This window comes from Hemibagrus wyckioides, linkage group LG07 (genome assembly GCF_019097595.1).
Source record: "Hemibagrus wyckioides isolate EC202008001 linkage group LG07, SWU_Hwy_1.0, whole genome shotgun sequence".
Lineage (NCBI taxonomy): Eukaryota > Metazoa > Chordata > Actinopteri > Siluriformes > Bagridae > Hemibagrus > Hemibagrus wyckioides.
Genome location: NC_080716.1, coordinates 30,438,351 through 30,453,690, shown reverse-complemented (window position 1 = coordinate 30,453,690; position 15,340 = coordinate 30,438,351). Strand labels below are relative to the sequence as shown.

Here is a 15,340-nt window from a genome sequence, read left to right as displayed (position 1 = left end):
TCTGTCTCTCTCTGTCCCCCTTCTCTCTCTCTCTCTCTCTCTCTCTCTCTCTCTCTCTCTGTCTGTCTCTCTCTGTCCCCCTTCTCTCTCTCGCTCTCTCTCTCTCTCTCTCTCTCTCTGGTAACAGTATGATTGACAGGGTGTTTGGCAGGTTGCCAGAGTAGACAGAGTATTGAATCAGTGTCACACACGGCAGCTTAGCACCATTTAATGACACTCTCTCTCTCTCTCTCTCTCTCTCTCTCTCTCTCTCTCTCTCTCGCTCTCACTCTCTCTCACACACACACACATTTGATTATTATGTCAGTTGCATTTTACTTAGGATTGAAAAAAAAATCAGAGAGAAAAGCGTCTCATGTCGAAATCGGAGTCTTATTTTAGCTTTAATCCGTTTAGCGCTGCGTTTTCTGTCCCGACCTGAAAGAAGACGGAGGAGGAGGAAGTAAAAACAACGTCATGTTCTTCTGCATCTTCTTTCATTTCCGTCTCAATGAGCATCAAAATCTGGCAGATTTCAGAAATACAACTGAAATCAATAAAAAGAAATATAAAGAAAAAGAGAAACAGTCCATGTGGTGCTGTGAGAGGAAACTAATCGACAACGCTGTGGTACTTTTTATCTGTTTATAGCTACATTTAATATTGTGTGATGGAAAAGTTGCACCGAAAGCTGACTAGTGATTTAATACATTAAAAATAAAAGTGATGAAAGATTTAAGGATAAAAACGTAAACCCCGCCCCCTCACCTTCAAACAGGAAGTTACAGACTGGTCTGTTAGCTAACTTTTATATTCTGCTACTGTACAGTAATCAGTCCAATTTCTGTCTATCTGCCTGTCTGTCTGTCTTTCTCTTTTTTCTGTCTGTCAATCTGTCTGTCTGTCATCTGCCTGTCTTTCTCTTTTTTCTGTCTGTCAATCTGTCTATCTGCCTGTCTGTCTCTGTCTGGCTCTCTACCTGTCTGTCTCTTTTCCTGTCTGTCAATCTGTTTATCTGTCTGTCTGTCTCTGTCTGTCTGCCTGTCTTTCTCTTTTTTCTGTCTGTCAATCTGTCCATCTGTCTGTCTCTTTGCCTGTCTGTCTCTTTTTATGTCTGTCAATTTGTCCATCTGCCTGTCTGTCTGTCTTTCTCTTTTTTCTGTCTGTCTTTCTCTTTTTTCTGTCTGTCTATCTGTCCATCTGTCTCGGTATATCTGTCTGCCTGTCTTTTTTTCTGTTTGTCAATCTGTCTGTCTGTCTGTCTCCATCTGTCTTTCTCTTCTTTCTGTCTGTCAATCTGTCTGTCTACCAGTCCATGTCTCTATCTGTCTGTCTGGGATCCAGAAATCTGTGAGAACTTTATTTTCAAAATAAAATATTTTTCATTTTTATCAAATTAAAATGAAATAAAATCACAGTGATTTAGCCTAAGATATTTTTCTGACTTTCGCTGACTATTGAACAATTTTCTAAAATTAAATCTGAAAGAACTTTCTAAATTTTATGTAAAATATTTGATGATGTTCTGCACAACTATTTTTATATATGTGGCTAAATGTTCTAGCGGGTGAAGGAAGTTTATTTTTCAGTGTGCAGCAGTGCATGCTGGGAAGGCAGCATGTCATTATATCTGACAGAGGAAGAGGAGGATAAAGGGAGAGAAGAGTTTCTCCAGACTTACATCACTCAGTCCGGCTTCCAAAATCTTCACACCGCTCTCCTTCTCCAACTGGCCTTTCTGCTCAACTGCAGAGAGAGAGAGAGAGAGAGAGAGAGAGAGAGAGAGAATATGAAGGAGAAGTCAGTCCCTCTGCACTGCTGGGTGTAAAGTGAAGAAGTGAGTGTTTGTCTATTCCTTATAAGCAGTTGCTTTAAACAAAAATCAGCATGAAAATAAGACATAAATCACATTAATGACTTCCTGCCATCTTGCCTTTCATTTCCCTGATACACCAGTAATTCCACATCGGATTACAGAGTGATCCAATGATACCCAATGATTCCACACGCCTTATTCCACACGATTCCTCCACTTGGATTTGTGCTCCAAAGGAAGCAGCATGTAAACTGGAGTCATGTTTATTCTTCAATTAGTGAGGAATAAAACACAGCAGGAAATAATCAACAACGAGGTGGTGTGATGAAGTGGAGTCACTGTTACCACCCACAAGTCAATGTTACATCCCACAAGCCACTGTTACCACCCACAAGGCACTGATACCACCCATAAGTCACTGATACCACCCACAAGTCACTGTTACCACCCACAAGGCACTTATACCACCCATAAGTCACTGATACCACCCACAAGGCACTGTTACCACTCACAAGTCACTGTTACCACCCACAAGTCACTGTTACCACCCACATGTCACTGATACCACCCATAAGTCACTGATACCACCCACAAGGCACTGTTACCACTCACAAGGCACTGTTACCACCCACATGTCACTGATACCACCCATAAGTCACTGATACCACCCACAAGGCACTATTACCACCCACAAGGCACTGTTACCACCCACAAGTCACTGTTACCACCCACAAGCCACTGTTACCACCCACAAGTCACTGTTACATCCCACAAGCCACTGTTACCACCCACATGTCACTGTTACCACCCACAAGTTACTGTTACCACCCACAAGGCACTGATACCACCCATAAGTCACTGATACCACCCACAAGGCACTGTTACCACCCACAAGTCACTGTTACCACCCACAAGGCACTGATACCACCCATAAGTCACTGCTACAACCCACAAGTCGCTGTTACCACCCACATGTCACTGATACCACCCACAAGTCACTGATACCACCCAAAGTCTATAAACATGAGATAATTTACTAAATCTTAGTAGATTTACTGAGGTATTTCACTAAAAACCATGACATATTTTAATAATAAACAATGTCTCATGTTTAATTAGAAAAATGTCTCATGTTTAGTTTAAATATCATGAGATAATTTTCTAATTAAATCATGAGATATCTTACTAACTAATATGACACATTTTACTAATTAAACATGAGGCATTTTAGCTAAAAATGTGATATCTTACTAGCTGAAACATGAGATATTTTAGTAATTAAATATGAGATATCTTTACTAAATATAAGATATTTTACTAACTAAATATAAGCTCTTACTGAACGTGAGATATTTTTACTGAAAACCATGAGATATATTAATAATAAACATGATAATGTACTAAAAACATGTAATATCTTACTAACTAAACATGAGATATCTTACTAAATATATAATATTTTACTAAATATGAGATAGTACTGTATGTGAGATATATATATCACTAAAATTAAGAGAGATTTTTATAATAAAAATTATTTTTATTAAACATTGTTTAATTAGAGAAACATTTCATGTTTAGTCTTCATGAGATAATTTACTAATTAAACATGAGTTATCTTACTCAATAAAATGAGATAATTTATTAACTAAACAAGAGACATCTTACTAACTAAAACATATCTTACTAACTAAAACACGAAATAACTTACTAACTAAACACGAGATATCTTACTAAATATAATACATGTGACTAAACATGAGCTCTTACTGAATATGAGATATTTTACTGAAAAAAAATATTTTACTTATTAAACATCAGATAATTTACTAACTAAACATTAGATATCTTACTAAATGTGAGATATTTTACTAGAAACCCAGAGATATTTGCATAATTTACAATAATAAACATTATCTCGTGTTTAATTAGAAAAACATCTCATGTTTAGTTTATTAAGTAAACATGAGATAATTTTCTAAAACATGAGATATTTTACTAGATATCAGACTAAATAAAACATGGGATATATTACTAAGTAAGACATGAGATAATTTATTAACAAAACATATCTTAATAAAACATGAGATCTTTCTAACTAAAACATGAGATATTACAAATTAAATATTTGATATTAAATTAAATTATGAGATATATACTAAATATAAGATATTTGAATATAAGATAATTAAAACATGAGCTCTTACTTACATGTGATATTTTACTACCAAACAACATTTTTTTTTACAAATGATTTTACAAATTTAGAATACAATATTGTCTCTTAAGAAATATATTAAAAGCTTTACTAGCAAGACACACACACACAGTTTTCACAATCGATGAGGCTTCTGGATTTGTTGATTATTAGATTAGTTAGCGTAATTAGTTGAATCGATGTGTGAATGTTTGCTTTGCCCTGTGTGTGTGTGTGTGTGCTCTGTACTGACTCTTATCACACTCACAACATCAGCAAGCACACAAACATACAGCAGCGTAACGAGATTAGAAGTTTCCGGATCAAATCAGAGTGAAACAATAGTAAGCCCCGCCCCCTTTTTGTCCTGCAGGCTTCTATAACACTAAATGTCTAAAGTGGGACAGCAAGGAATAACGAGTCTTTTACAGATTACACAAACGAGAGAGTTTAATTACACACTGAAACACTGTGACTGACTTCCTTTACTTTACAGAGAGGACAGAGAACGAGAGAGAGAGAGAGAGAGAGAGAGAGAGAGAGAGAGAGAGAGAGAGAGAGAGAGAAATGGACAGTCACAGACAGGAAGCTCACTTGGAGAGAGCGTGAGTGTGGAGAGTGTGTACTACTGTGTGACGGCTATGCTAATGAGGCTAGCCACTGTGTCCAGTTCTGCTCCTGCCTGCCAGAGACGCTTTAATTAGGATTTTAATCTCGGCAGCCCTCTCTCTCTCTCTCTCTCTCTCTTTCTATATCTCTCTTTCTCTCCCCGTCTCTCTCTCTCTTCACTCTGTATAATGAAACAGAACAGCTCAGAGCAGTGATGTAGAAAGGACTCATCACACCCAAACCCCTCTCTCTCTCTCTCTCTCTCTCTCTTTCTTTTTTTTCGCACTCTCCCTCCCTCTTTCTTTTTTCATTCACTCTCTCTCCCTCTTTCTCACTCTCTCTCTCTCTCTCTCTCTTTTTTTCTCACTCTCCCTCCCTCTTTCTTTTTTCATTAACTATCTCTCTCTCTCCCTCTCTCTCTCTCCCTCTCTCTCTCTCTAATCTATGACACACACTCCAGGTCTGATCCTCTACCAGCTCCTTTATCCATCATTACACAGCAGATAATATTCCCTAAACTCTCAGTCATCATTAATATACAGTACAGATAACAAAGTCTTCTTTCATTAGCATGGCTGTCAGGTCAGATCTTCAGACCTGTAGCAGTGATAACTAATATTACAAAATGTGAGTGATATATTTAAGATCAGACCGAGATCAGACCTTCTACCATTTTGTATAAGAGGACCAGATTTTAACATTTTAGCAGTTTCTTCCTCTGGCAAGTACTGAACTGCTAGCTAAAGATACCACAGGGAGTGGCTGCTAGCTAAAGTTACCACAGGGAGTGACTGCTAGCTAAAGTTTCCACAGGGAGTGACTGCTAGCTAAAGTTACCACAGGGAGTGACTGCTAGCTAAAGTTTCCACAGGGAGTGACTGCTAGCTAAAGTTACCACAGGGAGTGACTGCTAGCTAAAGTTTCCACAGGGAGCGACTGCTAGCTAAAGTTACCACAGGGAGTGACTGCTAGCTAAAGTTACCACAGGGAGTGACTGCTAGCTAAAGTTACCACAGGGAGTGACTGCTAGCTAAAGTTTCCACAGGGAGCGACTGCTAGCTAAAGTTACCACAGGGAGCGACTGCTAGCTAAAGATACCACAGGGAGTGGCTGCTAGCTAAAGTTACCACAGGGAGTGACTGCTAGCTAAAGTTTCCACAGGGAGCGACTGCTAGCTAAAGTTTACAGAGGGAGCGACTGCTAGCTAAAGTTTCCACAGGGAGCGACTGCTAGCTAAAGTTACCACAGGGAGTGACTGCTAGCTAAAGTTACCACAGGGAGTGACTGCTAGCTAAAGTTACCACAGGGAGTGACTGCTAGCTAAAGTTTCCACAGGGAGCGACTGCTAGCTAAAGTTACCACAGGGAGTGACTGCTAGCTAAAGTTACCACAGGGAGTGACTGCTAGCTAAAGTTTCCACAGGGAGCGACTGCTAGCTAAAGTTTCCACAGGGAGCGAATGCTAGCTAAAGATACCACAGGGAGTGGCTGCTAGCTAAAGTTACCACAGGGAGTGACTGTTAGCTAAAGTTTCCACAGGGAGCGACTGCTAGCTAAAGTTACCACAGGGAGCGAATGCTAGCTAAAGTTTCCACAGGGAGCGACTGCTAGCTAAAGTTTACAGAGGGAGCGACTGCTAGCTAAAGTTTCCACAGGGAGCGATTGCTAGCTAAAGATACCACAGGGAGTGACTGCTAGCTAAAGATACCACAGGGAGTGACTGCTAGCTAAAGATACCACAGGGAGCGAATGCTAGCTAAAGATACCACAGGGAGTGGCTGCTAGCTAAAGTTTCCACCGGGAGCGACTGCTAGCTAAAGTTACCACAGGGAGAGACTGCTAGCTAAAGTTACCACAGGGAGCGAATGCTAGCTAAAGTTTCCACCGGGAGCGACTGCTAGCTAAAGTTACCACAGGGAGAGACTGCTAGCTAAAGTTTACAGAGGGAGCGACTGCTAGCTAAAGTTTACAGAGGGAGCGACTGCTAGCTAAAGTTTCCACCGGGAGCGACTGCTAGCTAAAGTTACCACAGGGAGTGACTGCTAGCTAAAGTTTACAGAGGGAGCGACTGCTAGCTAAAGTTTCCACCGGGAGCGACTGCTAGCTAAAGTTACCACAAGGAGAGACTGCTAGCTAAAGTTTACAGAGGGAGCGACTGCTTGCTAAAGTTTACAGAGGGAGCGACTGCTAGCTAAAGTTTCCACAGGGAGAGACGACAAACAACAAACAACAAACAACAAAATTTCTGTTATTTCTTCCAAATATTAAAGCAAATATATATATATATAGCCTGATTTGGTCAGGATCTGACTTTAGCACATTGTTTAAATAAAAGCAAATACCACTGTTTTATTAATGCTAATTAATTTTAGCAGTTACTTCCTGTGGTATGGATGTGGCTATGACTCACAAAGTACTGAACTCCTAGCTCAAGTTTCTACAGGAAGTGGTTTCTAGTTTAAATTACCAGAGGAAGTGACCGCTAGCTAAATTTACCTCAGGAAATGATTTATAGCTAATGTTACCACAGGAAGTGACTGCTAGCTAATGTTAATTGACAGCAAGCTAAAGTTACCACAGGAGACATAAAAGTCAACAAACAACAAATGTCAATCTGGTTTTTTTTCCAAATATTGAAGCAAATATATTATCACCATCTTTCTTGCCTTATTTGGTCAGGATCTGACTTTAGAACACTGTTTAAATAAAATAAAAGTAATAAAATAAATAAAAACACATTATTTATGATCACATCACATATCTACAGGTTTCTTGAGAGAAAGAACACTTTTACTTTCAACACTGCCGCTCAATCCATGTCAGGCGTTAGATTTTAAGAAACAATATCATTGTGTGTGTGTGTGTGTGTGTGTCACTAAAGTTTAATAAATGAAGGAAACCAAATATTCACGCTTCAATTTCATGGAGTTCTCACACAACCAAAAACCAAAAACCTCACTTTTGGATTCAACTGTACATGAGCAGGTGTGTGTGTGTGTGTGTGTGTGTTTGGGGGCAAAATGTCCTTCCCTCATGCCCAGATTTGCTCCAGGCTAATGATCATGTGTGAAATAAGAACTCACACAAACCTGCACTCTGTGTGTGTGTGTGTGTGTGTGTGTGTGTGGACACCAGGGAATACCTGTAATTTCACTATTTCAGTGCATGTAATTAATAGCACACCTCTCTTCATTTATGAAAAATTTATTAAAATATATCTGAGCTGATTTATTAAGAGCCTCTGCAGAGGTGTGTGTTTTTCTTTTCTGAGTAAATCAATTCATTTCAAGTGAACTAACATGGCAGTGTTGCTCTTCCTCCTAGGGGTGTTCCCAACTAAATTAGTAAGATAGTGGGTGTGGTGAATGGATAAATCAGTAAATTAGTGGGTGTGGTCAATGAATAAATTATAAAATATTGGGTGTGATCTCTGCATATGGGTGTGGTCAGTGTGTACATTTGGAGCATAGTGGGTGTGGTCAGTGTACACATTCAGAGAAAGGTTGTTCTGGTCAGTGTACACATTCTGCGAATAGTGGGTGTTGTCAATGTATACATTCGGAAAAAGGTAGGTGTTGTCATTGTATACATTTGGAGAATAGTGGGTATGGTCAGTGTATACATTCTGAGAATAGTGGATCTGGTCAGTGTATACATTCTGAGAATAGTGGGTATGGTCAGTGTATACATTTTGAGAATAGTGGATGTGGTCAGTGTATACATTCTGAGAATAGTGGGTGCGGTCAGTGTATACATTCTGAGAATAGTGGGTATGGTCAGTGTATACATTCTGAGAATAGTGGGTGTTGTCATTGTAAACATTCAGAGAATAGTGGGTGTGGTCAATGTATACATTCGGAGAGTAGTGGGTGTGGTCAGTGTATACATTCTGAGAATAGTGGATGTGGTCAGTGTATACATTCTGAGAATAGTGGATGTGGTCAGTGTATACATTCTGAGAAAGGTGGGTGTTGTCACTGTATACATTCAGAGAATAGTGGGTGTGGTCAATGTATACATTCGGAGAGTAGTGGGTGTGGTCAATGTATACATTTGGAGAATGGTGGGTGTGGTCAATGTATACATTTAGAGAATAGTGGGTATATTTTAATATGGAAGTTCTCCCTAATACAGGAAGTTCTAAAGGATATTCTATCTAATACAGGAAGTTATACAGGATATTCTTTTTAAAACAGGAAGTTATAGAGGATATTCTCTCTAATACAGGAAGTTATAGAGGATATTTTCTCTAATACAGGAAGTAATACAGGAAATTCTATTTAAACCAGGAGGTTGTTCAGTATATCCTCCCTTATACAGGAACGAATACAGGATATTCTCCCTAATACAGGAAGTTAGAGAGGATATTTTCTTTAAAACAGGAAGTAATACAGGAAATTCAAGCACAAACATTTATTTGTTTTTAATAGAGCAACAAATTAAAAGCTCCTTGTGTAGTTCTGGTATTTTCTGGCTGATGCAGGACTGATGGGTGATGGATCCAGATGACAATGATAGTGATCAGGATAAATGGAAGTTCAGATGATGTATTTCACACCTCCAACAGAGAACTTCTCTCTCTCTCTCTCTCTCTCTCTATCACCCCCCCCTCAAATTCTTAAAGTCCTGAGTGTCTACTTTTATATGAGCTTGATGTTAACCATCACTGTGGAGTGGAACATGACACAGACACTCAATAATCAACATGGACACAAGAAACACAGAAGCAAATTCCATGTTTTAGCCTGTTTTAGCATGTTTTAGGGGAAAAAAAGTGGAAAGGTTTTGAGATGTTTGATCAAACAATCTAAAATTTGTACCATCGTACTGACACACACCTACAAGCGCCTGTGTTTTCTCTCCTGCTTAATAACAGCAGTTCAGCTCTGCTTTTACATTCTGTTATTTTATGTAGAAGTGTGTGTGTGTGTTGTTTTTGTGGGGTTTTTTCCACCTGGATCATCTTATGAAGTGTTTGACGAGCCGGTAAGTTGAAGCAGGTGCGTCAGAGCAGGAAACACACACTTCTCACACACCGCTGGAGATCAAGAAGCCTCATACACAGGTGAGAGCCTCACCCAAGGGGTCCGAACTCGCCGTGAAGCCACCACGCACTGTTTGGGCTTGATGTTTCGAATCGTACGGTTGAATCACACACACACATACAGTCCAAATGAATCCATTCAGTATTTGTCTCAGTCAAAATAATGAAATTTCATGTAAAAAAAAAAATATATATATATATATACAGCTCGGCTTCTCAGATCGATCTAATTTAGCTTAGCAATGTGATATTTTAAGAGCGTTGACAGCTGGACCGGCTGTTGGAAGTTCTGATCTTCTGACCAAAATGTTGACCTGAGCAACATATCATATATATATTTGAGAGTGAACCCAGATCTATAGCGTGTCTATAGCAGATGCCGTTAATCCGCTGGGCTTTGCCACCGCTGACACTTAGCATTTAGATTTGCTTTAAATATTTCATGGCTGTCTGTGGGGGGCTGTCAGGACTGGAGGTGTTATGACACTCTAACAGAGGGATGACTGGAACAGCTGGAAAGCAGAAGGAGAAAAAAAAGAGGCTTGCGTATTGGCAGCGAAATGAGCCTGAGTGCTATGTAATTAATGGCATTTGAGAAATGACTCGAAAATCAACTTTGACAACTGTGTTTTCACGGCCTGTCTGGAATAATAGGGGGAGTCAAGACGATTTATGCTAAACAAAACAAGTATGGAGCAGTGTGTGTGTGTATAGTTAGCAACCAACGACGAATTAGAAAGCGACTGAAACGCTGGTGAAAGGTAATCCTCCACTCCGTCCACTCCGCTGATGAGGGGGTGGGTTAGATGTCATCTATGGCAGATTTTCTGTCGCGTGGGTGGCTTTTATTGTCATCCCCTTGACTTGCTGCTACTTTTTTTTTTTAACAGCGATGCTAATTTTACCGCACTGCTTGAGACGCTGATCTGTCCTTTTTTCCACTCCGAGACGTCGTTTATATATCAAATGTTTCTCATCTGGACTCGACACACGTCTCCCAGGCTTGACACGCAAACCACACACATTGTTTCCAAAATACAGGCCTAGCCTCGCTTTATTTCTCGCCTTCTTTTCTCTGTCGCCGCTTTCTCATTCCCAGGAGAGAGGCATGCTCTGCCCGAACCTGTGTGCAGCCACTCATTTACATTTAAAGTGGCTGCTGAGGGCTCGCCGAGGCCTGTGCAGTCTAATTCCAGTCTGAGTGTGTCTCAGTGGCCTTCCGAGGCTGAGCTGAGTGTGTATGCAGTGGCCTGTCGAAGCTCTGATTGTATCACCGTGGCTCTCCTAATTGCATTGTAGAAACCCTTACAGTTTGATTAAAGTAATATCTCAGGCGGAGGGGGAAATCTCTCGGCTTAAACATTTCTCTTTGATATCTCAGGGGATTTAATGCGGAGTCTCACGGCTGAACTAAAGGTAAAGGCTTCACCTTTCGTGCGTTAGGCTACAAAAAAATATCCAGCGAATTGATAAAGGTTTCACGTTCTTGGATCAACTGATTTACTTTCAGCCACACCCACAAAATGCCATAAAAGGCAGTGATGTCCTGTCTAAAATGACAAATATCTTACATTTATAGCTATACCTCTGACTCTGGAAATTCCTTCCATTAATCTTAAATCAACACCACTGTATATCATACAAGGATTATTCTTTAATCTGTTAAAGTGGAGCATCTGTTGAGTTGTGTTTAGAAAAAATGGATGAAGCTTTAGATTTAGTATTTGTCACTAGATTCACTTTAAAAAATAAAACAGGTTAGCAAGTAAACTTTAGGTCCTCCAAGTTGACATAGATTTGGAAGCCGTTGTATCCGACAGCCAAAGCATTCAGATTGCTCAGTCAAACAATACTCTGCAGCTCTCAGGAAGGAGACTTTACTTCACTCTCTAGTTCAGAGATACTTCATTTCATGGAATTTGATGATCATTCCAGTGTGAGAGGTACCCGGACCATCATCATCAACATCCCAATCCCAATTACGTTTATTGTTTCGGAAAGACGCTTTTATCGACAGCACCTTACACGTCGAGCAGAACCCAATCCGGTTAAGAGCTTTACTCAAGAGCCCCAGATAGCAAATGAGTGATGGCCCAGTGCCAGCCCACACCCACATTGGGAGCACTGCTGTGATGATGAACTCATCAGAAAATGGTTGCCAGAGCAGAGACACCATCAGAATGTCTCCAGAGCATCAGGATGGAAGGATAAGGTGAAACTGCCTTTCCATTTCCTGTCACCTCTGGGTGCTAGACCCTGAAATTCAAGACTCACCTCTGCCAAGACCTCATACCAAGCTTTAACTTTCTGAGGTCTATACTTCACTGGTTAAGGAGTCTATAAAAATGCCTTCTTTCCCCATAGATATAGTCTTTTATGTATTTTTTCCACACAGCCTGGGTGATGATGCATCTGAACCTGGAGCTGTATGACCTGACATATGATAACAAAGCATAGGAATGGGTAAAGTCTGCCTCTGCTGTTTATAGTTTGTAGTAGTCCTGTAAGTAAATAAAAAATGCAAAGCTTTTGCAGAGTGCTGGTTCACTAGGTCATGGACTAAGAATACCATCAGTGTAAAAACTCTTAGAAAATAAGCACTAGTTAAAGTACTTCAGGAAAGTGGAAGGTCTTTAGTCATCGTTTGAATATAGCCAGTCACTCAAGGGAAGTTCATTCCACAATCTATAGAAGGTTCCAGAATTGATGGAACCTGATGCAGGTCTACCTTGTATCCTAACAAATCAAGCAGTCTCCTCCACATAAGGGTGTGGTCATAAAAGTTAAGTTAGAGATGCACCTGGTCAGCAGGCTTGAAGAATGAAGTCTTAACACATTCCTAAAGCAGAAAACTCTGTGATGTATTCAGAAGACCAAGATGCAAAGAAAAATATGAGGGATTAAACTGGGAAACTAGGAAACTTCAAATGGGAAGCGGTAGTTCGGTGGTAAAGATGTTGGACTGCTGATTGATAGGTCATGAGTTCAGATCCCTGCACTGCCAAGCTGCTACTCTTGGACCCTTGAGCAAGGCCATTAACCCTCAACTGCTCAGCTGTATAAATGTAAACTCAAACATGCCTGAACTCTGAGACCAGACTAATGGTTACACGAACCTCAGGCTTCATGTAACAAGCCCAGAACCCTAACCCTGTAACCACGCCGTGACTCAACAAGCCTCTCGGGAAGTGCCTGTGTTGTTTTACACCTTAAAAACTTTGTTTCTGCACAGAGCATCAAGATCAGATCAAGGACACGGTGGATACAGCTCATTCCTGATTTACGCTTGATTTGGCTGTTGTTGTTTCAAGCCTGACCCAGTTCATCAGCAATAAGTGCTCTCTGTCTATTTCTCTCTCTCTCTTGTTGGTACTCGTGTCTCTTTCCTCAACTCAGGGTCTGCCCTGGAAAAGTCAAGATGTCTGAAGGACTTTCGAATTTTTTTTTGTCTTTCAGATATATCAGAATGGAGTGTGTTGTCAATGACAAAATAAATGAGTAAACAAATCAATGATAAAAGTCAATCAGGACATGGTGCTGTGAGGATCATCAGAGTATTATTTTATATGATATACATTCATATATGATGTGTACACTTTGGGGGACAAAACATCCTGGGATACCAGTGTATTTCTGGAGCTACATTCTGTTCCTCTAGGTTAACATCAAATATGCATAGTTTTTAATCCTTTAGGATCTATTAATTAAACTAAGAAAAAGAAGGCTTTATTATTGCCTCACATTTCAGTACAGTGGAATTCTATTCTTCGCATATCCCAGCTTAGGATGTTGGGGTCAGACCACAGGGTCAGCCACGATACAGTGCCCCTGGAGAAGTGGTTCTTAAGGGTCGTGCTCAAGGGCCCAAAAGCGGCAGCTTTCAATCAACAACCCAGAGCCTTAACCACTTGAGCAACTATTGGCCTCTAATTACACAGGGGACTCATTAGCTAGCACATCAGATTAGACAATGTAACAGTTTGATGTTCAGCTCCATGGTTTGGTTGCTTGGATACATGATTGACACAGCTAACATTGTTAACTTGCAGAGTATTTAAAAAAAAGTCACAAATGAGTGACTCGATTACCGTCGGTATCCTTTTTTAAAAAAGGATTTTGGATTCCTGGGATGGTTTTGTATTGGAGTTGATCAGGGTTTCCATAATCTGAGTCTCCCTGAGTCTGAAAGTCTCATCGGCCATCCACATATGCTAATTACTGTGTACAGTGCTAGCCAATGTGGGTAGGGCAGCAGGGGGTTGGGTTCAGGAATGCTGCAGTTCAACCCCACTGTGAAATGAAATGAAAACCAAATGAATGTTGTATTGTGAGAAAGTGAATAGGAAATTTGATTTATTTTTTTTCCTTCATGTGGTCCTTAAACAAGAGAAGAAAAAATGTGATTGCTAGCTGCCTGAGTCTAAGAAATATGAATTTAAAAAAAACTAATATCCTGAACATGTAATTTTCCATTCCTGGGCGTCTGGACTGCTGATTGGTCTACAGCTGCTACAGTATGTTCTGTATTTCTAAAAAGCTTCAGCTGTGATTGATTCAGGAATCCCAAGATAAGTGGAGGGCACTAGAAAGAAGGTTAAAACAAGAATTCCCATAAACGTGACTCTCACTCTGATTTTGTCCTGTCCTGCTCGGACTGTGCTGGTCTGCAGAAGATGTTCAGAAAAACAGAGAAGGCTGCATTGAGCAGATCTAGTTCCAGGTCAGAAGGTCAGGAGGTAGAAGATGTCTTTAATGGGGGTTTTTTAAGTTGTCTGCTTGTGCATGCTGGTCAGTGACTCAAATCAACCACGAAGAGTAAATAAATGAAGCAAGAAGCAGACAAGCAACTGGCTGGAGAGCTTCTGGAAGGAGGACAAAGTAAGAGAGCTGCGGTGGAAGCACGAGCGCCTGTGCGTCACCAATTTGAAGAACCATCACTACAAAATCTGTGTGGAGATTGCCTCGAGCCACACGGGTGAGTCTACGCTCGAGGCAGCATTTGTGTCCTACTGATATTACATTTACAAATATGTGCAGGAAGTAAAGATAAAAGAGCGATCTACGTGCAAATGAAAACCTACAGCACTGCTGCTCGGTTCAGCTCACTACAACTACACTGCAGCTTCCAACACAATCAATAAAATCATTTCACTCAACCCTGTTACCTGAACACGTTTACCCGAGTGTTCCACATCTTTAGCATTTCTTAATGATCATAGAAAGATGAAAAGCACCTTCTACCTTTTCGTATGTTGCTAAAAAACCCCTGATTAAGATTAAGGTCTGAACGTGGAATTGTTAAATCACCCCAGTGTGGAAATTTTATTTTGTGCATTAGGAAGAGGCACGTTGTGGGAAGGTGGGAGGAGGGCGGCGCAGGGGGGAGGGCAGTTGTGAGGTATAAATCAGGTGCAGGGCATTTGGGCCGTTCTGGTGATCCGTCTAAAAGAAACATATTGGCATGACAGCGTGACAACAGCACCACTCTTGCAACATCTTGGCCTCCCACGCCTTGTTAATTGACTCTTCTCCTCTGCTCGATAGGTTTCTCCGCACCACTGCTGGTGAAAAACATTTACCTCCGACATGAGGCTTGATGCACGCCATAACCGTTAGTGAGCGATCATTCCAGTGGTAAAATGGCCACCATGACAGACGGCCCGCCCGACACATCTGAAACCTGCACACGGACTGAT

At 40.6% G+C, this 15,340-nt stretch overlaps 1 protein-coding gene across 2 annotated transcripts in view; it reads right to left on the bottom strand.

Annotated features, from left to right (window-relative positions):
- The window catches only part of ptprn2 (protein tyrosine phosphatase receptor type N2), a 219,173-nt gene that overhangs the window by 86,235 nt on the left and 117,598 nt on the right, over positions 1-15,340 (bottom strand). For both annotated transcript variants that reach the window (XR_009205012.1, XM_058395448.1), the window contains exon 12: positions 1,661-1,725. Coding sequence is in view for 1 of the 2 variants with exons in the window: in XM_058395448.1 (XP_058251431.1) it covers positions 1,661-1,725 (65 nt within the window). In the remaining variant the exon portion in view is untranslated. The remainder of the gene's footprint in view (positions 1-1,660; positions 1,726-15,340) is intronic.